This window comes from Gymnodraco acuticeps, unplaced genomic scaffold (assembly GCF_902827175.1).
Source record: "Gymnodraco acuticeps unplaced genomic scaffold, fGymAcu1.1, whole genome shotgun sequence".
NCBI classification, from domain to species: Eukaryota; Metazoa; Chordata; class Actinopteri; order Perciformes; family Bathydraconidae; genus Gymnodraco; species Gymnodraco acuticeps.
In genome coordinates this window covers 49182-71844 of record NW_022991578.1, presented here as the reverse complement: position 1 = coordinate 71844, position 22663 = coordinate 49182, and the positions used below count along the sequence as shown (strand labels likewise).

Here is a 22663-nt window from a genome sequence, read left to right as displayed (position 1 = left end):
TGTTAATGCTATGGTAAACACGTTTTGAATTGCCTTTGTGTATGAAATGTGCTATTTAATAAACTAACCTTAACCTTACCTGACAGCGACACATGCAGCGACGTTAGAGCAGTTCCCCCCCTCTGGCTGAGAGAAGGGCAGGCAGGGGCTGAAGGATACCAGCGTCTCTACACCCCGCGCCATCTTCTCTGCTGGGAGATGCTCCAAACGCCCCAGGAAACCCTCTGCATCCCCCATGGCCTTCAGGTTTATCACCCCGCTCCCGTCCTTCATGATGCATTTACAGCTGCTGACTTTGAAGCAGCCCGACTTCTTAGCGGAGTCTGGATGAGGGGAGAAAGATGAGCAAACGATGTTGAAACAAACTAAGAGCCGGAGAAGGACACTTGGAAGGCTCATGGTGACAGTGTGGTGGTGAGCTGTGTGTTGTTGTAAACTAAAGATCAGCTGGCAGCATGGTGATGGGAGGAAAGTAATTAGAATGAAGGTGACTATCATTCCAAGCATTCCTCAGGCCCACTGTGAGTGTGCACAGATCAGCTGAACACAGGCTGCAAACACAGTCCTATCCTCCAGTCAGGGGGCACTTTTCCTAGAAACAATTTTGCAGTTCTTTTTAAGCTGGTCCTTGGATGCGCAGCGTTGTGTATTTGGGGCTCGGGGACAGAAAAAGGAAGAGGGAGTAAAGCAGTTTTCACCAGGCAGAATTGGAAACAAACTGTACATCCATCTCTATGTGAAACATCTCCAAATCCACTGTATAAGATAGATAACTGTGTGTTACTGGCAACCTAAAAAGAAGACATGTTCAAATTGCCATCACAGAAGGCAAGGAGAGAACTGATTAAATACAGCACAGCCCATTCATTTTGCCTTTCTTTCACAGTTTGGGAGATAAATGGAAGAAGACAGACAAGTCTTTGTTGCACTTCAGAGGGGTTTAGTGTGGGTTTCTTCAGGAGATGATTCACCTCTTATAAAAATAAGAAGACATACTTCTTTAATCCTCAACGGGGAAATTACTTTTTCCACTTTAAATAGTACATGAATAGAGGACATACAGTATGCCCAGGTGGTGAACTGGCACCTATCCAGCACCCGGTCCACAGTCCGTAGTTTTGGTCCGATCGTGTCATGAACCAGCGGCGTAGCTGTGGGTGGGCCCGGGTGGGCCTGGGCCCACCCACATGCACGTCTGGCCCACCCACAGCCAATCAGCGCTTCATAGCGCAGAGCCGGGAAGCCCAAAAGGAAGTGCCACAAACTGCAGTTCATCTAGTGGCCGACAGGGGATGGATGCAGAAAGGAGCCATTTCCATAGACCCCCATGTTAAAATGCCCAACTTTACAGCAGAAATAAACATGTTTCTAGCCTGGATCCAATAAAACTTATTCTGGATATAGTTAGATTCCACCTTCATGGACAATGGAATAGGGAGTGCATTTTTTTACCGTGAGTTTTTATATTAAGTAAAGTAACTTTTGCCGTGAGTGAATGAAAGTATTATTTCTTCTTGAAGTAGGCCTATGCAGTTTAGCGTGTACACTCACTGTGTGCCCACTGTGCGACTGTCACGGATAAACAACCTGTGCCCCGATATATGTTGTATGTATTATTGCTACACAAACATTACATTGCAGTTTAAGTGTCGCCAACTAGTAGTAAGATCTCTCCCCGTCTGTGTGCGAGTGGGCGGGGCAGTTTACACACACGCAGCTGCTACATGCAGCAACACACACACACACACACACACACACACACACAAACACACACACGGAGGAGATGGCGGAGAGAACGCGCTCCGAGGTGTGGTTAAACTATAGCCGTCTCGATGTGGACAATGCTCGTTACCAAAAGTGCAATAAGAGTTTAGCATGTGAGGGCGGTAACACGAGCAATTTGTCTAAACATTTAGCAAAAGTGCTCCACATTCAGACGGAGAAATGCACCGGGTTCGACTGTCTTTCTAGTAGCTCTGTAGCCCCATCCACGAGTAACGTTTCCACGTCAGGTGTTATGTATGCTAGCAGCAACACACGGAGTTAACTCTATTATACAAACATGGGTTAATGATTAGAGGAAAATCAGTTATTTAGTTTGTTAAAGTTTCAGCTATTCTGTTTACAATTCTGTCATCACATTATTTAATACGATTTGTTAAAACATTGTTATTTATTTTGATGTGAAATATTATGTATTTAATTGAAATAAAAAGCAATGTTAGTTTTGTTCACAATTTGTTTAGTTAGTTTGCCTTGTTTTTTTTCTCCAAAAGAACCGATAAAAGTAATGTTAAAGGACCGGATCGATAAGACATACTTTATTGTCATTTCAACAAGACACAGAGTGTACTATTAAAACGAAATGTCGTTGTACTGGCTTACAGGAACAGGACAATATAAAAACTTGCTAAAATTGTACATATAAATAAATAATAGTGACGTGGTGCTGATAAAATTAAAGATAAAGTGTGCGTTTAAAATATAAAGACTTACTATACATATAAATAAAATAGACATACTATATAACAAATATGTGCTCTTTACACAGCGTAATGTAATCTCTGTGTCACTGGTCTACTTGCTGTTCAGCAGTCTGATGGCTTGGGGGAAAAAGCTATTGCAGAATCTGGCTGTTCTGCTCTTAATGCTGCGGAACCTCTTGCCGGAGGGCAGCAGGGAGAACAGAGCATGGTGAGGATGAGTGGGGTCTTTAAACATGTTCTGGGCTTTTGTCAGGGAGCGTTTCTGAGCGGTGTCTCTGATGGGAGGGAGAGAAACTCCGATGATCTTCTCTGCTGTCCTAACCACTCTCTGCAGAGACTTCCAGTCTTTGGCGTTGCAGTCTCTCGACCAGATGGAGATGTCAGCACGCTCTATATGGTTCCTCTGTAGAACGTGGTGAGGATGGGAGGGGGGAGCTGTGCTCTTCTCAACCTGTGCAGAAAGTGTAGGCGCTGCTGTGCCTTCTTAAATAGTGATGTAGTGTGAGTGGACCAGGTCAGACTGCTTGTGATATGCACCCCCAGGAACTTGGTATTGTCTGTAGTCTTCACTGCTGTGCCGTTGATGTGGAGTGGTGGGTGACAGTGCTTTTTGTTCCTGAAGTTTTGTTTTATCGACATTCAGGATCAGGTTGTTGGTGTTACACCAGTCTGTCAGATGTTTCACCTCCTCCCTGTAGGCCTGTTCGTTAATGTCCCTGATGAGTCCCACCACTGTTGTATCGTCTGCGTACTTTATGATGTGGTTGGTACTGAACCTGGAGCATAAGCATAAGCGCTATCGATAAAAGTAGTAGTACCGTTAAAGCCTTAACGATACCCATCCCTATGTGGATGTCAGTTTTACTCACATTCTGAGGCCGCTGTGCCTATGTTTTTTGTTTTCACTGCTAATTTATGTTTATGTTCTATTGGTGCATTACAAAATCATTAAAATCATTAATGAAGTTTCAGCTCAGACGCCACGCTTAATATGTCTCCCCCTGGCCCACCTACATTTCTCCAGGCCCACCCACACAATAATTCCTGGCTACGCCACTGTCATGAACCCACGACCTTTAGGTTCCCTGCGCGCTTTTGATTGACAGTGGACCTTGAAACCCTCTTTAATGGTTACACAGCATACACAGACTTTAATGGTCACACAGCATACACAGTGACATTTGTTCTCTGCGTTTTACCCATCCTAGTACTAGGAGCTGGGCAGCTATTGTACAGTGCCCAGGGAGCAATGGGAGTGGGGGGGTGTCCGGTGCCTTGCTCAAGGGCACCACGGCAGGGCCCAGGAGGTGAACTGGGACCTCTCCAAGTATCAGTCCACACTACATATGTTAGGTCTGTTCGGGGACTTGAACCAATGACCCTAGGGCTCACAGTCCAAACCCCTACTGACTGAGCCACTTTCGAGAGTCGTTTTTCCATACATCTGCAGGCAGTCTGTAAGGGCAATCGGACAACCCACACAGCTCTAGTTTACGCTGGTAACGACCTAGAGCACACCCCTCAAGTCCAGAGATGTAATCCGAAGACATGCAGAAGCTAAATATTAATTCAGAAAAAAAACCTAGTGCGCTCTGCCTGGCTACGTTAGCTAGCTGTTTATATTAGCACCTCCAGGATATTATAACCTCCAGGAAAATGGCGTATTTATATATATATATATATATATGGCGCACGTTGCATTGTGGGTAGCTCGTGACGTCACTGTGTGTGAAAGAATACATGGGATGTCACTATGATAATGTGAAAGTTTGATTGAGGTAGCATGGGATTTCATTCTGATAAGGCAAAAGTGTTATTATAAATATAATACAAATATATATATACACATTATGTACAAAAATCAGTTTTTTCTGTATTTATCTGTGCCACGCTTCAAAGCGGTTTCTGTCAACTACGACACAGAGGGCAACATCACAGGTTCCTCCATGTCAAAAAACAAGCTTAAAGCTTGACTCACGTTCAGAGTTCTCTTCATCATAGTTGAATCTTCAAAACTCTAAATCTATCTAACTATATCTAAATTCTCAATGTTTGTCTGTCACTTTACTTCAATCGCAGTCTCCCGCCGTCTCTCTTCGTCTCCCGCCGCCTGTCTTCGTATATCTTCGTCTCTCTCCATTTCCCGCCATCTCTCTTCGGTTCCCGCCGTCCCTCTTCGTCTCTTTTCGTCTCGTTTCATATCACTCCGTTTACCTGATTACCTCACCCCCTCCCTGGTAAATACATCCTGTTGAGCAGAATCTACAGTTTCCAGTATTTTCCGTTTCGTAAAATTATCAAATACGGCGAAGATATTAAAATATGTGCTTCCATTATTCATACTTCTGAAATATATCTGTATTAACTTAATATCATCGTATGTCCGTGTTTATTGGGTCTTTTTGCATGAAACAAAGACTGGCATATAGTTTCAAGCCAGTACTTTCGACAGAAATACACATATACATCCTGTTGAGCAGAATCTACAGTTTCCAGTATTTTCCGTTTCGTAAAATGATCAAATACGGCGAAGATATTCAAATATGTGCTTCCATTTTTCATACTTTTGAAATGTATTAACTTTATATCATCGTATCTCCGTGTTTACTGGGTCTTTTTGCATGAAACAAAGACTGGGATATAGTTTCAAGCCAGTACTTTCGACAGAAACACACGGCAATGTTGTCCGGACTGTTGTTTTTATGCGGCACCGGCTTGAACAGGTTATGTGATCTGATCACGCCGGCGTGACGGTCGACTCCAAAGGGTTAATATTAAAAGTATTTTTACAACTTGTATTTAGAAATACTCTGTTGTAATTATTGATGCATAAATGTGTTCATCCATTCAATGTGGCATCTGCTATAATGGGGTTAATGTATGATATTACTTAATAATACAATACATTATAATATATGATATGATAATTACATTTTAGTTTTATTCATTTCTTATTTCATAGTTTCTCATTATTATTATTTGTATCGCTCATCTTATTTTTGATTTTATTAATCTGTGTGAATCTGTGCTATCCTGTTTTTCACTCTCACCCTGTTGCTGTTTGAACTACTGAATTTCCCCACGGCATTAATAAAGGTCCATCTTATCTTATCTTAATGTATAAGTTGATTTACTTCAATCTACTGTACTGTGTAAAAACACCCCAACAATATTACAAGAAATATACTGCATAAAGCAAACTATATCCTTTATTTGATCTAAAATATTGATGTTTTTTCATTATAGTAGCTTGTGAAAACCATACAGTAACAAATAAGTGATTACATGCTACAGTATTCAGCAAACACAACTGCAGAGCTGCAAACATTGCAAACAGACTAAGTTCTACAACACCCAGTTGTCTTTGTGTATTTTGTGAATGAAGCGCCATCTCATGGTTAAATCCTGTAATTGAACAAATGGGGAAATTGGGCAATGCCCTCTAGCAATTTGACAACACCCCCAGCCACTCGGATCCGCTGGGCTTTTGACTGGGACACACCCATGTGAGTCTGATCTGGAGTGCTACATCTGTATGTCCTGTGCCGTTGGAGGTTCCGCTGGGGGTTCTGCCAGCTCCATGTTCAGTCTCGTTGGAGGTCCTGCTGACTACTCTCCTGCCGGGGGTCCTGCCAATCCTATGTCCTGTCCCGTTGGGGGTCCCGTCGACTACTCTTCTGACGGGGGTCCTGCCAACCCTATGTCCTGTGCCGTTGGAGGTCCCGCCGACTACTCTCCTGCCGGGGGTCCTGCCAACCCTATGTCCTGTGCCGTTGGAGGTCCCGCCGACTACTCTCCTGCCGGGGGTCCTGCCAACCCTATGTCCTGTCCCGTTGGGGGTCCGCCGACTACTCTTCTGCCGGGGGTCCTGCCAACCCTATGTCCTGTGCCGTTGGAGGTTCCGCTGGGGGCCCCGCCAACTACTCTTCTGCCGGGGGTCCTGCCAACCCTGTGTCCTGTGCCGTTGGGGGTCACGCCGACTACTCTTCGGCCGGAGGCCCCCTGAGAGCCGCGGTCTTCGCCCTCGAGCCCGGCCCCCTGACTTTCCCGGCCCTCGCCCTCGGGCCCGGCCCCCTGACTCTTCCTGCCGCTGCCTTCGCCCTCATGCTCGGCCCCCTGAGTTTGCCCGCTGTGGCCTTCGCCCCACCATGGACTCTGCCTTGCCACCGGGCCGTCCGCCCGAGACCCCCACCTTGGACTCTGCCTTGCCCCCGGGCCGTCCACCCGAGTTCCCCACCTTGGACTCTGCCTTGTCCCCGGGCCCCCCGCCCGAGTCCCCCTTCTCGGCTTCTGCCTTGCCCCCGGGCCGTCTGCCCGAGATCCCTTCCGGGTCCTCCGCTGTGCTCCTGGGCTGTCAGCCCAAGACCCGTCCTCCAGACCCCCTCCACCCACCCTGGTGGCCCTAGTTTCGCCCCTTTCCTTCACCCCCGGCAACCCGAGGACACAGCTGTCTCCTCACGGAACAATATTCTGCTTGTAACATTACCGCGCCATTTTAATTAAAGTACCCATTTGAACCTTATTCGAGAGACTCCATTGGTCTCATTTATCCTAAGCTTCTCTCCTGGACGCGAGAATAACGAACGAAAGCTTATAGTTGTTGTGCGAGACCAGATATGTAGTTCATTGAGTGTTTCACTCAAAAAATGTGTTACTTCACAGTTTTATGACACATCTTTTTTTTTTTTACTTGCAAAATTATATTTTAAATTGACAAACATCATATGTGTAATTCGTGGCACAATTCAAACGGGATCGAAATGTAATCTTTCTCTCTCCATTGACTTCAATACATAATTTTTCCGAAATAAGGTCCCATGGAGCTCTCCCGGAAAGGGAGGGACTTCGCCACTCTATTCAAGCGAAGTTTGGGGGGCGATCGGACCGTGTCCATTGGAGTTACAGCGACATCGTGTTTTATGGCGAGGGATGCGTTTCCATGGAAACGGCATATGATGACACCCCATAATTGACGTAGAGCTGTTGAGAGCAGGACCATTATCCATTATCTGAAGTCTGCTGCTCTGAGCATGTCAGTTGGAGTTATGACATCATCGTGTTCCATGACACAGATGTATATATTTCAGCTAACGACGTGTCCAGAGATCAAAGGTTTCCATGGTGATCAAATAAATGTGGCAAAGGCTCAAATTTGTTGAACAACACATTTGTAACAGGTTTGTTAATTGACCAAAAAATATGAACAGTTGCAAGATTGAAAATGGGATTATTATTAGGATTATTTGTAGGTCATTGAAAAGTAGAATCATTTAGAAAGATTTGAACATTGACGTTTCTATTTTTGAAAAGCTGACACTGTAGTGCATCGCTGGTTTTAAAAGTGATTTATAAGAGTCATGTTTAAAGATGTGCAATACTTAAAACATTTATAAAGATCCTCTGAGTGTGTGTCATTAGTTAGCTGATAAAATGTTAGGGATAAATACCTTGACATATTGACTACAAGAGCTTGAATCAAACAAGCAACCTTGTATTTGAAAGATTAACTGACATAGCAACAGTCGCACCTGGTATATACGTAAGTGGTGTGGCTGAGTACTTTAGAGGGTTCATGAATAGAGGGGACTTGAATGTGAAATAAGAACAATAAACTAAAAGTCTAAATGTATGAAAAAGCAGCAGAATATTTGAATTGAAAACTTTAGAACTAAAAGCATACGTCACCAATAATGTCTAAAATATGTGGAACATGTTGAAGTCACTATGAAGTCTCTCCATCAGACGGAAAAGAATAGGCTGAGACAGTCTGTTAAACTCCAGTGACCACGTCATTAGTCTGCTGCTCTAATTATGTCAATTGGAGTTATGACATCATCGTGTTCCATGACACAGGTGTTTATATTTGAGCTAACGACGTGTCCAGAGATCAAAGGTTTCCATGGTGATCAGTTAGAGGAGAGCATTTTCATTGTTCTGAATGAGAGACAAACCTGTTACATGTGAACGTTTTGTTGAAGAACCGTAACAGATATCGGTGGAATTTCAAAGCGTGAAGCATGTCAAGGAACTTGAGCATCTGAAGTGTACTTTTTGTGTACTTTCGGGTTAATAATGTGGCCTTTTTGGCATCATCTCACGTCTCGACGACTGCAACTCCCTCCTGGCTGGTCTACCTGCATGTGCCATCCGACCTCTCATCCAGAATGCAGCGGCTCGCCTGGTCTTCAACCTTCCTAAATTTTCCCACACCACGCCGCTCCTCCGCTCCCTTCACTGGCTTCCGGTAACTGCTAGAATCCACTTCAAGACAATGGTACTTGCGTACCATGCTGTGAATGGATCTGGCCCTTCCTACATCCAGGACATGGTTAAACTGTACACCCCAGCACGTGCACTTCGCTCTGCATCAGCCAAACAGCTCGCTGCATCCTCACTAAAGTTCCCATCAGCAAAAACACGTTGGTTTGCTATCCTGGCTCCAAAATGGTGGAATGAGCTCCCCATTGAAATCAGGACAGCAGAAAGCTTACACATCTTCCGGCGCAGACTGAAAACTCATCACTTTCGACTCCACTTTGAGCGATAGAAATACTAACAAAGCACTTATGTAAGGGATAATGTGCAGCGACGCGGTCATTATGGGGAAAAGAACACCGACAGGCTGATCAGGAGCCCGACGCGAAGCGGAGGGATCTAGATCGGCATGTGCGCGTCGCTGCACATTATCCTGCTTATTACATGGCCACATTCTCAACAAAGTAACGATATGACTCACAATATTAATTGAAATGCTTTTGTGGATTTAGAAAATGATTTTATTGATTTAAAAAATAGTTGTATGTATTGATTTAAATTGACATGCATCCGCTCAGAAAAATAGTCCTTTGTTACTGTTTGAACTAACGTAGTAACGGCAGGAACTGCTTCGATAGTGTTTTTGAGGAGCTTTTTGATTACAGATTTGAAAACATCGCTGCTTGCTTTAAAAGTAGCACAATTCATTATGTCAAACCTTGGAAAGTATCTAGATATCACTGCCCTAATTCAAAAGTAACTGGCAACTGTGCAAGATGTGTCGCCGTTTGATGTCTATGTCTGGACCGCTGCGTAAAAAGGAGGGTTTCTGCCCGTTACTTCTCCGCTGTTTTCTTGTCGCTCTTGTCTTGTCAGTTAGAAAAGCAAACTGCATGCAGTTTGCTTTTCAGCCAAACTGTATACAGTTAAATCGAACAGTTAAATCAAACAGTTAAATCGAACGGACTTCTTTGTGCAGATGTGAGCGTCCTTAACAACGGTCAATAAATCCTTGACAGCAGTCTGTCTGTTCTGGATTAACAACGTGTCACGTGTTCTGAATTGACCAATCAGAATCGAGTATTGTTGTAGCTGAGAGGTTTTTACAACCCACCTCGGCTCCGCGTGTCGTTTGGCGAGCTGCTTAAAATCATAACAGGAAGGAAATCAGAAGACACCAGGATACCAGTTAAACAATAATCTGTTTTAATTATAAAAGGTAATAATCCAATGCAATACAATACAATATAATATAATATAATATAAGGAGTACTCCTGCCCTGGTTCGCGTGCTGCTTAGATCCTTCGGTCTTGACAGCCAGAGAAGAGAGAGCGAACACACAAACACAAACAGGAGATACAGAGGTACCACGGGGAGGAGTCGGGGGAAATTCTCCTCCCACAGAGCCCATCCTGCAGCATTCCAGAAACTTCAGTTGTGTCTAAAGAATATTCCCTTGGCGACAAAGATATATACAAAGGTTTAATTTCTCATATTTCCAGCTCCTGGTTACACAGACTGCTTATTATTAATACAAAGTAATTAAACACACACATCTACTATTCAAGATATGTAGACTTCCCTGACATGGTGGAGATTTTAAGAAAAATGTTTCCTCCCCTACCTCTCTAGTCTTCTGTCATGAAAAAGCTGCTTCTATTTCATACAAAGTAATTAAACATGTTTAAGCCAACTACTCCACAATGTTTGTAGCAATTTAGTCCTCACATTTATGAAAGAATAAAGCAGAGAAGTCAATAGAACACAAACCCAGGTATTGTTTGAGCAGTATTCACATAGCTGCTCAAATAGCCTTATCCTGCATATCTTTAACACACACACACATCTTTAGCATTAACATAAATGGATTGTTCCTTTTAGCTTAAGGGCTTCTGTGAACTTCCTTTCACCTCGAAGTCCGCGTTTACTGGAATCAATGCATTCATTGACAATTCAGACTGACTATTGTCTCTCTTAACTGTGTGACTCAATTCTCAAGGCCTGCAGGATGTGCATTATTAACTTAAGAAGAATGTAACCATTATATCTGGGGGAAATGTCCCTTGTTATTTTGCAAAGACCATTGATGATTATCTAAGAAACTCATGGCCTCTGACTGCAACAAGACTTTCTGAAAAACACTTAACGGGTCATCTTTTCACTCAAAACAGAAATCACAAGTAATTCTGCATTTTACCTCCACACAGATAGCCAAAAAACCACCCTTTTGATTATATGTAAAAGTGGAAGAAAAAGACTATTGCGCTAATCTACTTTTAAGAAAAAGATAACATTGTTTCAGGAATGTATAAAAAACCTCTCTATATTTAAGAGGGAAAATATACTTTGTTCCTTCAACTATTAACACACAGGAATGTATAAAACCACACATATATTAGGGATAACATGATGCAACACACCTCTTATATATGGGTGACATTAAAATGAATATACCAAAAATATGCTGCATCAAATTTTCTGCATAATACTTTACATACATTCCCACAGTATTCAACTAAGCCATGTAATAAATAATACTAACAAAGGACTGGCTTATCTAAAGCCAGTTGAGTAGCACTTGAAATGTTTTGGCTCTATGAAACCTGATGTACTTATATGATTCTGTTTTCTTGAAGTTTGTATCAAGTTGGCCTGAACGCACTTATTGTAAGTCGCTTTGGATAAAAGCGTCAGCTAAATGCAATGTAATTTAGTGGGAATGCTGTTAACAGCATTCCCTATCTGTTATTCTACGGACGAAAAGTTTATTATTATTCCGCCGGTATTTTGGCCCTCTTCTCCTCCCGCATTGAACATCGCAGAAACTCCGTTCAAACATCAAAACGTTCAGCTCGGTCGGGAATTGATGGCTATTACTTTTCTCATTCATAACTCTCATAATTCCAGAGATACATCCCATAATTCATCACATTTGTAACATTGAAGTCATGGGAGGAAATCTTCAGACTTCAACAAATCTTCATGCGACTTCAACTGCTAACTGCGACTTCATACTTTCACTCAGAACTCATTCCAACTTTAAAATGTTACACATCTTTCTGACATTATTCGTGTAGAAACAACTTTTAAATCTGATTCTTACTTCTAGAGATATTAAACATTGTTCAGACCTTGTTTTAGAGGTTTTCTTCAGATTTTAACATTAACTAATGTGATGTCACAGCTAGAGGGTAGGACATCTTGAAATTTGCCTTCATATATTTGTTTTAAACTGCCATAATTCCCAAACCCTACATTCCTGAGACATCATTGTTCATGACAAACGTAGGAAAACATCTCGTAGCTTGAAAAATGACAAATAATTAAGCAAAAAATAATTAAACAAAATGCCTCTTGAGGGCATGAAGTGACAACAACTTTCAACATGCCTCCATTGAAGCCCATTGTAATTTCAGGCTGATATTTCCTCACGGTAGCAGCCGCACACCTTTAGTTAAACTGCCAAAAAGGCCACATTATTAACCCGAAAGTACACAAAAAGTACACTTCAGATACTCAACTTCCTTGACATGCTTCACGTTTTGAAATTTCACAGATATCTGTTACGGTTCTTCCACAAAACGTTCACATGTAAGAGGTTCATCTCTCATTCAGAACAATGGAAACCTTTGATCTCTGCACACCTCGTTAGCTCAAATAGAAACACCTGTGTCATGGAACACGATGATGTCATTGCTCCAACTGACATGCTCAGAGCAGCAGACTTCAGATAGCAGTGTGCTAACAGTCCAGCCGAGAAGACATCTACGGGACATTCTTCAAATGCCGTTGCCATGGCAACACAATGCTCGCCATGAAACACGGCTTTCTCATAACTTCAGTGAAAATACTCCAAACGCCCCAAAACTTCACAGGTTTGGTAATGATGCAGCCATCAACGCATCTAAGCGTATTATGAGGTGTCATCAAATGCCGTTGGCATGGCGACAGATCATTCGCCATCAAGTTACTCACCGAAACCTTGTAAAGCCGGTCCCGCATGCTGGCTCTTACGGAACCGACTAATTCCCCTTTGTCGTATGTACAGTTCTCAACATGCCCAGACTTGTAGTGATTTTCACCTCTTTTAATACTTTTTGCCTCATTCTGAAAGAAAGAGGTGAAATGTGCTAACGTGACGGCCATCTTAGTGACGTATGCAAGACCAGAGTTGTAGTTCAGTGGTTCCCAACCTGGGGGGCGCCAAAGATCGCAGGGGGGGCGCCAGGCCTCAGATGATTTGAGGCCAAATATCATATTTCGATTATTTTTTTTTACATATAATTGGAAAGCAATACATGATTGTCACTAAAAGCCTTGTCTCTACATTACAATAAAATATAAAACATAATTGATAATTCATTTGAATAACAATTCAAGCTAAAAACACAGAAATGTATAATTGTTTCTTTAATAGAAATCACAGTTGCTCCGATCAGATCGGTCTCCTCCATTTTGTAGATTATTTACGACTTTTGAATCCACATAAACACATCGGCAAAATCCAGCTTACTTTGAGCATGTGTTTTAAACAATTTAATCCCTTTGTGAATTGTTTTCACTTCCGCGCCGTCCTTTAATTTCTTCATACAGCGGGAATCCAAATGAATGAATCCTGAGTCCAATAACCATCAAAGTCACTCCAATAGTGCTCCTTGATTACGCTTTCATCCTCCTTTAACAAAATACTTCACATTCATCCAGTTTGTGACAGTAGTTGTAGCATTTTTGAGACTTTTAAACTTTAATTACCGCTGTTGACCCCCCCCCCCCCCCCCTTGTGTGTGGGGGGGGGAACAACTTCCAACAGGAGTCATTTGGGGGGGCTCTTGGGAAAAAAGGTTGGGAACCAGTGTTGTAGTTCATTAAGAGCTTCACACAAACAAATGTGCTACTTCACAGTTTTACGACACTTTTTTTTTTTTTTGACTCGCAAAATGATCTTTTAAATTGACAAACATCATATGTGTAATTCATGGCACAATTCAAACGGGATCAAAAGATAACCTTTCTCTCTCCATTGACTTCAATACATAATTTTTTCGAAGTAAGGTCCCATGGAGGTCCACCGGAAGGGGAGGGACTTCGCCACTCTATTAGAGACTGTTGGATGCTGCTGTTTTGAGCATTGCAATATATTTATTTCCATTATGTTATTTATGATTATTTGTAGGCTCAGCAAAGATTTGTTGTCATTTTGTATATGTGTTTTTTGCATGGTTCAACAATCAGTTACAAGGGTCTGTAAATGCAATGATTTAAGTGATATGTACACATATAAATCATTAGTCAAAACAGGGCTACATTTGATTGAATTATAAAAGGTATATTTCGCAGATAAACATATTAACCCCGCTCCCTTAAAAAAACGGCTCTTTTGAACGGCTCGCGGAAAGGAACGGAGCCATAAGACCCGGCTCCCTTCAAAGAGCCATAATTCCCATCATTATATAGTTGAGTTTTGACATCAGCCAGCAAACTAAATAATATTTACTTTGCTGGATGATGTCAAAACTGATGGTGTTTCCTAATATGTCTGTCTCTGCACCATAACTGTGTCTCTGCACCTTCTATCTGAGCACATTGGGGGTGCAAATAATGTTCATATTCATTATTTAGTCTCCTGGTTTCTAATGACGATTACATCATTTCTGAAGCACGGGTGTTCTGCAGGTTGTGTGGGGCCTACGCTACTGATCAGTTTAAAACTATATCCAGCACAAGGTGTGTGGAAGTTTTGATTCAGTCATTATTTCCTCATATTAATCATCCCTATTAATTCTGCTTCCGTATATAACTACATTTAATTGTATTGCAATAGTAATACACAGTATACGGGCAGTAACAAATGAGTTGATGCACAGAATAATTAGATCCTATCATTTGATAATCACTTTGATTTTTCATGCATCAATGTTGCTTTCAACCTATAGTATTTGATTTTCCTGTATTACTTCATATTTTCAGCATATGGCACATCAAATCATATTAAACTTTGAAATACTAGGATGGATTGTTTTTTACTTTATCATTCCCACTCATTTTCACTGTGACATTGTAGAAGTCGTGAGACTCCACACTGGCAGAGCTTCTTAGTAGATATTAGTAATCACGTGAGCATATAACGGCCCGTCCACACAGCAGCTTTTGGCGATTTGTCCACCGCTTCCAGCGCGTCTCCGCCCATTGACTTTGAATGGGGATGACGTCACTTTCCCTCGCTTGTCGCCGAACTGCATTGTGGGGGGGCGAGGCGAAGATTTCCAGGATTTCCAGGATGTTCAGGATTCCAATGTTGAACAATGTTCAACTTTTGAGGCTGAGCTGGAAGCGACAGCCAATCAGATCCGTGTATGCAAATCTGACAGTTCAAGCGCTAGCCAATCAAACCGCGTGCAAGCTGGGAGAACCAGACCCGCAGTTCATTTCTATATTCCACAAAAATGGAGGAGAACTTAGTTATTGCGGTAGCAAATCACCCGGTTCTTTATGACCAGTCCCTATTTACTTACCGGGATACAAACCCGAGGAACCAGGCATGGAGGGAGGAGGCAGAGACAGTGGGGGAAACTGGTAGGTTTTCGCTTGTTTGGGGATTTTATATCCAGTTTACTTCGTTGCTAGTTTACTTCGTTGCTAGCAAGCATAGACAGTATCATTAGCCAGCATGGAATGTAGCATAAAATAGCACCATAGACATTCATCTCATAAATGTTTAAAGAAATAGTGGAGAAGAACCGGGGTTTTTTGCTTTGTATGTCGGGGGCGGGAGATTCATGTGATTGGTTGTTGGTCGCGAAATCCCCAAGCTTTCAGACACGCCCAGCTCCAAGATTTTCAAGATTTTTGAAAAGCTGCTGTGTGGACGTACCGTAAGAGGATCATTATGAAACAGTTTATGAAGATGCAGATAGTTTTTCCACACTAGAGAAATCTAGAGTTGGGCGTATAGTAGCAAAGCCATCAAGCCACAAAGTGCAGTGCTTGGGTACACTTGAAGGGCTGCCATGTTTTCCAGACCAACAGATGTACCGCGTTTGCAGCTACAAGCATGCAACCTTTTTCAGCACAGATAAAACCCTAAAGGCTGGATTCAGCCATCACTAGAAAACACTTCCTGAAGGGGCAACCAATATTCTCTGATTCACGACACTTCCAATAGCAAGAAATGTACAACCCAAAGTGTCAGCACCAGCTTATCCTGCTGGCTCATTAACATGAAACTAAAGGCTAAACACCATGCAGATAAAACAGTGACTAATCTGAAAACTCTTGCCCAACTGAGCCCAAATCAATGTAAGAACTAAGTCACCAATGAATATTACTTGCAAAGACTTGAAGGTGTAATGACACCTAAAAGGCCAGTCAACATTTCTATGGTCAAGTGAAGAGAAAACTGAACAGACGATTTTGTCTTCAACACAGATTTTATTTTGTCAATAGAAAAAGCCTCTAAGCTTTGACTGCAAATTTGCGGACTGAGTAGAGGAGGTCTTTCCTCTGCTGTTTCTTGGTCCGCAGACCCTCCTCATGCTTGTTGAGCCGGCGGCGCAGAGCTCTGGTCTTCTTGGGTCTCAGATCCAGGGGCTTGTACTTCTTACCCTGAAAGAAAGGACATTAACTTTCAGTAGAGCTGAAAACATATTTGGTCCAAATGCAAAGAGACAATAGTGAAGGACAGGAAAGTAAAATGTGAACAGCTTAAGATGTCGAAAAGTTTGACATTTTCCACTTTAAAGTAATGTCTTCATAACAATTATTTAGGAACACTTGGGTCATCTCAAGTCTCAGTCTTTTGGTAAGCAGTTGAGAATGCATCAGCAGAACATCAGCTCAACATGTATCATCTTTGACTTGAGATCCACACCACGAGTCTTCTCTCGGGGGGTTACTGCTAACAGGAAGCTTCTCGCTCTTACCTTGTAGAACTTCCTCAGGTTCTCCTTCTGCGTCTGGTTTATTACAGTCAGGACTCTGGCGATGGACTTGCGGACAACACGGCTGCAGAGAAGACACAAAGTCAGTGGATTAGCCCAGCAGATTTCAGATGACTGTTAGCAACACATAAATCATGTTGGATCCCCATGAGAGAACACAGTTCTAAGATTCAGGTAATACAAACAAAACAATGGTTTGTTAAATGTGACTCATTTCAAAGCAGTAAGCTGGTACATGTCTAGGTAGATTCTTCTTACCCTGAAAGAATAAAAGTTATCTCCGTCATCTCAAGTCTCAGTCTTTTGGTAAGCAGTTGTGAATGCATCAGCAGAACATCAGCTCAACATATATCATCTTTGACTTGAGCTCCACGCAGGACTTTGAAATTCTACCATTTATAAAGTCTCTTCCTTCACTGCCCGTCTGGCTAAACCATTTCATACCGTGAGTAACGTTACTTACATCTTGGAGAGCTTGGAAGTGTACATTCCATTCACACCTGTCAGATTGTTTACCCATTTGCTCTGGAAATGGATATTATACCAGTATATGCTGTCAGTCAGAATGTTCCTATATCCCTGTTTATTATTGGCATTTAAAAAATGTGTTTTAAAGGTCCCACGTCATGGCCATTTCCACTGATCATAATTCCATTGTTGAGGTCTACTAGAATACATTTATATTGTTCAATGTTCCAAACTCACATTGGTTTCTCAAACAGCATCTCTGTAAACTACGTGTATTCACTGAATTTCACTCTCTGCCTTTAACGGCTCGTTGTAGCTCCAATAGCTCCAGCCCCACCCTCCCTGTGAGCACAGTGTGCTCTGATTGGTCGGGACGTTGTGAATCGCGCTGAGCTCCGTGGAGGTGTTGTTTCCTTGTTTAGCGATACACAGCCAAACTCATCCTGAACACACACAAAGTCACAGCCTAAGTAAAAACAATAAGTGTGGCTTGATATTGAGTAAGAAAAAGGTTGATAAACGCTGTGAGAATGTGTCTGCAGAGAGAATGGGTCTGTAGAGAGAATGGGTCTGCAGAGAGAATGGGTCTGTAGAGAGAATGGGTCTGCAGAGAGAATGGGTCTGCAGAGAGAATGGGTCTGCAGAGAGAATGGGTCTGCAGAGAGAATGGGTCTGCAGAGAGAATTTCGCCGCGATCCCAACTGTCTGTTATCAGCCTGCAGCCAGGGAGGAGAGATCAGCAGAGCTGCCTGCACTGAGTGTGTGTGTGAGGAAGTCTGGATTGGTCAATTTGGACCAATCAGCGGGGGCTTAACGTAACGGCACCGCGGACGTAGCGTAACGGCTCCACGGATTGGTCCATTTCGTTCCGGGTAACGCATGACATCATGCGTCCCCGGAAGAATCAAATGGACAGTGACGTATCTCCAACGAGGCGTTTTGGGGAGGTATTTTCTGTTTTAGAGTTGTACTCGCTACAGGGTGTACTTTGAGGGTTTGTGACTCTGCAGACCGTTTACATGCATAAAAAACCTTCATAACACACAAGGGGACGGGTAATAACCGGAAAAGCATGACATGGGACCTTTAATTTACGAGTTACATTGATGCATTATAGCATTCACAACAGGCAGAGTGGGGGCGCCAACCGTCTGGGGAAATATTGCCCAATAACACTGTCATGGTTCTGAATTGAACCTGGCTAAAGATATTCAGTGTCTGAACATCAATTCCCCAACTCAACAAAATAGCTCATAGTACTGCCAACCCTCATTTCTTCATAGAAGTCATGTGCCACACGTGGGACATGCAAAGGTTTGGTTAGATTTTCCATTTAATAGAAGAAATGCTCAAAGTTTCATGGTGTGTGAAATTATAACATTTGCTGACTTTTGGAAGTCCTGCCTATGATATAGTTTCAGAATCAAGAATTTTAGACCGGTGTCAAATTAAAGTTCTGACTATTATTACAAGGAAGAGTTGTGAGGAAAGTGTGCCCGACGGTAAAATCATTTGTGTACCGTGAGTAACGTTACTTACATCTTGGAGAGCTTGGACGCGGCTCCTCCGGTAACCTTCGCCACACGGAGCTGGGAGAGCTCGTTCTTCAGGTCGTCCAGCTGCTTGAGCAGCTCTTCCTTCTTCTTGCCCCGCAGATCTCTTGCCTTGATCTTGGCCTGGACAATTACAAACATAACATGTATGTGAGACAGTGGCACATCGAACTCGCACCACCTCAGACATCTCTTTCCGACACGAGTCAGTCTAGCTAATGCAGCTCGTTGTGGGTAACAGAGCTACGTAAGAATACAGCTTTAAAACAGTAGTCTTTCGTCTGTCCCAACCTTGCAAGCCACAACTTAAGCCTGCTTAAATACATCAGCTAGCAGTTAAGTTATCAACAAAGACACTGGCTGTAGGCAAGCCGCTAATGTAGTCCAGCAATGTTAGCTGCTAGGCTATCATTAGCCAGACATGTATCCATTAGCCTCCTGTTAGCAGCACAGCGCCGTCCGTCAGAAGTAGCGCTTCAGAATTTAACATTTTATTACATTCCTGTGGCAGCCTACTTATCAATACATGCATGAATATATACACGAATAGATTATGTGTACGTATAACAAAAATGAATAGGGTTTAGTTCAGATAAACATGACAAAAAACAGCGTTTTTGTGCAAGTGTCGAGCTCCTCACCATGTTTCTTCTCGCAGCCCTTTTGGAAAGGCCGGACACACCGCGTGCAGAGAAAATGTAGCTTCCGGAGAATTTCTTCTTCGCCGCTTGAATGTCCCTTTTGTGGAAATACAAACAGCTCCACTGACGGCGAAGGGGGGAACAGCGCATACATCAAATCAGCTTTTGTGGAATATATAAATCCTTCCTAATAGTAAATTATAGGAAAACAGGAACTTTGTTAAATTCCCTATTCTCTTTGCAATCTACAATTAACATTGTATTACGACAAAAGATTGAAATATTTGCTGGCCATGAGACTTGACATTTATCTCAAGACACCTCTCATGTGACTAAATCATCTATAAATGTTTACACCTTGATTGGAATCTAACTGTGGTCAATCCAATTGATCGTAAAACACACGCAGAGTCCAAAATGTAGATTTCTGTTTCACAAATAATATTAAAATTGAAGAATTATCAAGATGTACAATAACTCCCGGCAAAAGCCATACAAATATGAAATATAAAGAACGCACAGAAAAGGGTCATTCTTAAACAATTAAGACTTAGCTTTTTACATCAACCTCGGAAAACAAGGGAAGGGGGGGAGTAAATGGTTTGTCAAAACCATGAGAAATTTAACATAAGAATATTATATTATATTATAGTGTGTATAATGTAGGTGTGTCTATTATTTTATATATTTTTATATTATATGTATTGCTATACACCCAGGTGGGTGTATAGCAATAAATATAAATCATTTAATTAATAAACTAAAGATAGAGCAAAAAGAGCAGTTCTCTACAAAAAGCCAATTTGGACATTCTCCCCACGCCATTGGAAGCTTCTCGTTTAATACTATAATCAGAACTTTTCATTCCACTGACACTCGGGCACTGTGGAATGCACACTTTCTTCCATAGTCTAAAGCATTTATTACACACATGTTCCCCTCTCATATTCACACTGTGGATCAATTGAGACAGCGTGGTGTCCAGAGAGCTGCGGAGACTTTGGGAGAAACCTCAGCGTGACGGATGTCCTGTCTGTTGGTTTGGCTGGAGAGGACTGAGGTGGAGCGGTCTTTCTCTGGGAGGAGGACCAAGCCTGATGAAGAAACCACCTAACTGCATCTGTGAGCCCATACTGGGGACATTCATGTGATTGGTTGTTGGTCGCGTTAACCCCCCAAGCTTCAGTCACGCCCACCGCCAAGCGTCAACGCACGCCGCCATGTGGTCGCTGCGTAAACCGTAGCAGATCCAGAGATCCAGGCAGACTCATCATGCACGAGTCAACAACAGACTCAGATTCGCAAATCCTGACTCACTGAGGCCCAATCCCAAATCACCCCCTCGACCCTACCCCTCCGTGACGGAGTGAACTCCGTCTGTAGCCACAGTCGCAGCTGAATGAAGTTCCCCCCATTAGAGAGCAAGCTTTGGGACGGCCTCCCCTCTCTCTGTCAGAAACAGGAAATGCCGTAACTGTATACAACGGTTTCAAATCAGCATCTCTTTGACAAACATTTTTAAATTAATAACTCAAATAAAACTCCAAACATTTTTAATTGTAGGGGGCGGTTTGGGATTGGGCCTGAATCAAAGGAACTTCCTTCACTTCCTGCAGACTCGTGAGTCGTGGGGACTCAGAGCCGTAACCGTATAGCAGATCCAGACAGGGGCGGTTCTAGGGGGGCAGGGGGGGGCAGTGCCCCCCTAACACTGAATTTGGACCCCTGTGGCAACCCTGAAAAAAGAAAAGAAAAAAAAGGTTTATGATTAAACGATTTCTTGGCTGACGGATTTCTTGGCTGACGGAATTAATCATTAGTCAATATTAGTCATTCTAGTCCATTAGAGCAGGGGTCTCCGCATAATTCCACTGGGGACAGGGGGGACATGTTTAAATCCTGTTTCCCCCACTTTACAAATATGTTTAATGCAAGCCGTCATCGCCACGGAGGAGCACACAGCCTCTGTGAGCGAGTGAGACAGAGAGAGCGAGAGAGCTAGAGAGAGCACACCTTTATCTATTTAATATAGCTGTAAAAAATAAAGTAAGAAATCATTCCAATGTGTACTATAAGTAGGGATGGGTATCGTTTTAAATTTATCGATTCCGATTCCGGTTCTGCTTATCGATTTCGGTTCTTATCGATTCCCCGTTTCGATTCCAAAATTGTAAAAGAAACAGGTCAAACGTTTAGATAACAAAAATATCTTTATTCTTTTAAGCTTTAACTGACATTTTTACAAATCAAAAATATACATGCAATACAAATGTATTGCACAATAGCTGTGCTTTATTTTAACTGAGCTATGCCTGTGGCAAGCTATTAACAGGCATTACACTGTGCCTTGTCTTTTTATTTTTTAGTGTAGTGGAGCCTCACTTTAGAGCGTTTACCGCGACCCATCTTTGGTGTTATGAAGTGACTGACCTCGTGAACTGTCTACGGGAGGGCGGGGGAGCCTCGCTGCGGGGCAACTGTGGACCTCTGTCGCTGCAACTTACATGATGGCGTTTAAAAAAATGAAGGGCGGTGCCGGCCGTCAGCGTACCGAGCCGGCCGTCAACGGCCCGCTGACGACCGGCCGTTCTGTGATTCTCCAGAACCAACACATCCTCACTCCCAGGTCGGCCTATGTTGACGTTATGTCAAGTCCCCTGTCGGCTTTTTCCAACGCAAGGGGGGGGCCTTAGCGTCCATTTTCAACGCAAGGGGGGGGGCCTTAGCGTCCATTTTCAGCTTTCCGGGATGTCCATATGCTTCTATAGACGCTCATGGAAGCACGGCATTCGTTTGTGTCGGCTGCCCTTAAAGGCAATGTGAGCGTCCATTCTCATTGGATAACGGAGAATTGTACACCCGGAAGTAAGTATTCCCCTTACTGTCGATTGATTTCACAGTGATATCTGCACTACTCATCGACTAAAAAACACCAGATTATCCTTGTTAATTACACAACATTGATTGGTTTAAATTGTGTGCAATGCTTTTGTATTTTTCCCCTTCGATTCGGAGAAACAAATATGTTTTTGGAGTAAAGGATGGCAGAAGACACTACACTACCCAGAATCCCCAGCTATCGTTTGGACTACACCATGTGCTCTGTTTGACGTCACGTGATCTTCAAATTTCTCCCTGAAGAAAAAAAAAACATGGCCGAACTTCGTTTTATTCTCGATGGAAAATGCCTATTTTAAAGTTAGTTTGGCCATTAAAATGCGTTTTGATGTCATTTGATGCGAGAAATATGAGTTGTTATTTCAGATTATGTGTGCAGTGGATGTACATGATCTTTAGTTTGCTAGTTATTACGAAGATTACT

General features: G+C 42.6%; 1 protein-coding gene across 1 annotated transcript; it reads right to left on the bottom strand.

Annotated features, from left to right (window-relative positions):
• Window positions 1-16150: 16150 nt before the first annotated feature.
• LOC117533689 (60S ribosomal protein L35) lies at window positions 16151-19458 on the bottom strand. Its single transcript, XM_034197588.1, has 4 exons — window positions 19342-19458; window positions 18687-18823; window positions 16662-16743; window positions 16151-16344 (listed from the first exon to the last, which is right to left on the bottom strand). Exons 1-4 carry the CDS (start codon window positions 19342-19344, stop codon window positions 16195-16197), a joined length of 372 nt encoding a protein of 123 aa, XP_034053479.1. The 5' UTR covers window positions 19345-19458; the 3' UTR covers window positions 16151-16194.
• Between the last annotated feature and the right edge of the window lie 3205 nt (window positions 19459-22663).

Excerpts from the sequence above, each read along its gene's own strand:
- LOC117533689 (XM_034197588.1), bottom strand. Across the intron at positions 16,744-18,686 it reads GCGTCCAAGCTCTCCAAGAT|CCGTGTTGTCCGCAAGTCCA; the intron begins GTAAGTAACGTT and ends TCTTCTCTGCAG. Across the intron at positions 16,345-16,661 it reads ACCTGAGGAAGTTCTACAAG|GGTAAGAAGTACAAGCCCCT; the intron begins GTAAGAGCGAGA and ends CCTTTCTTTCAG.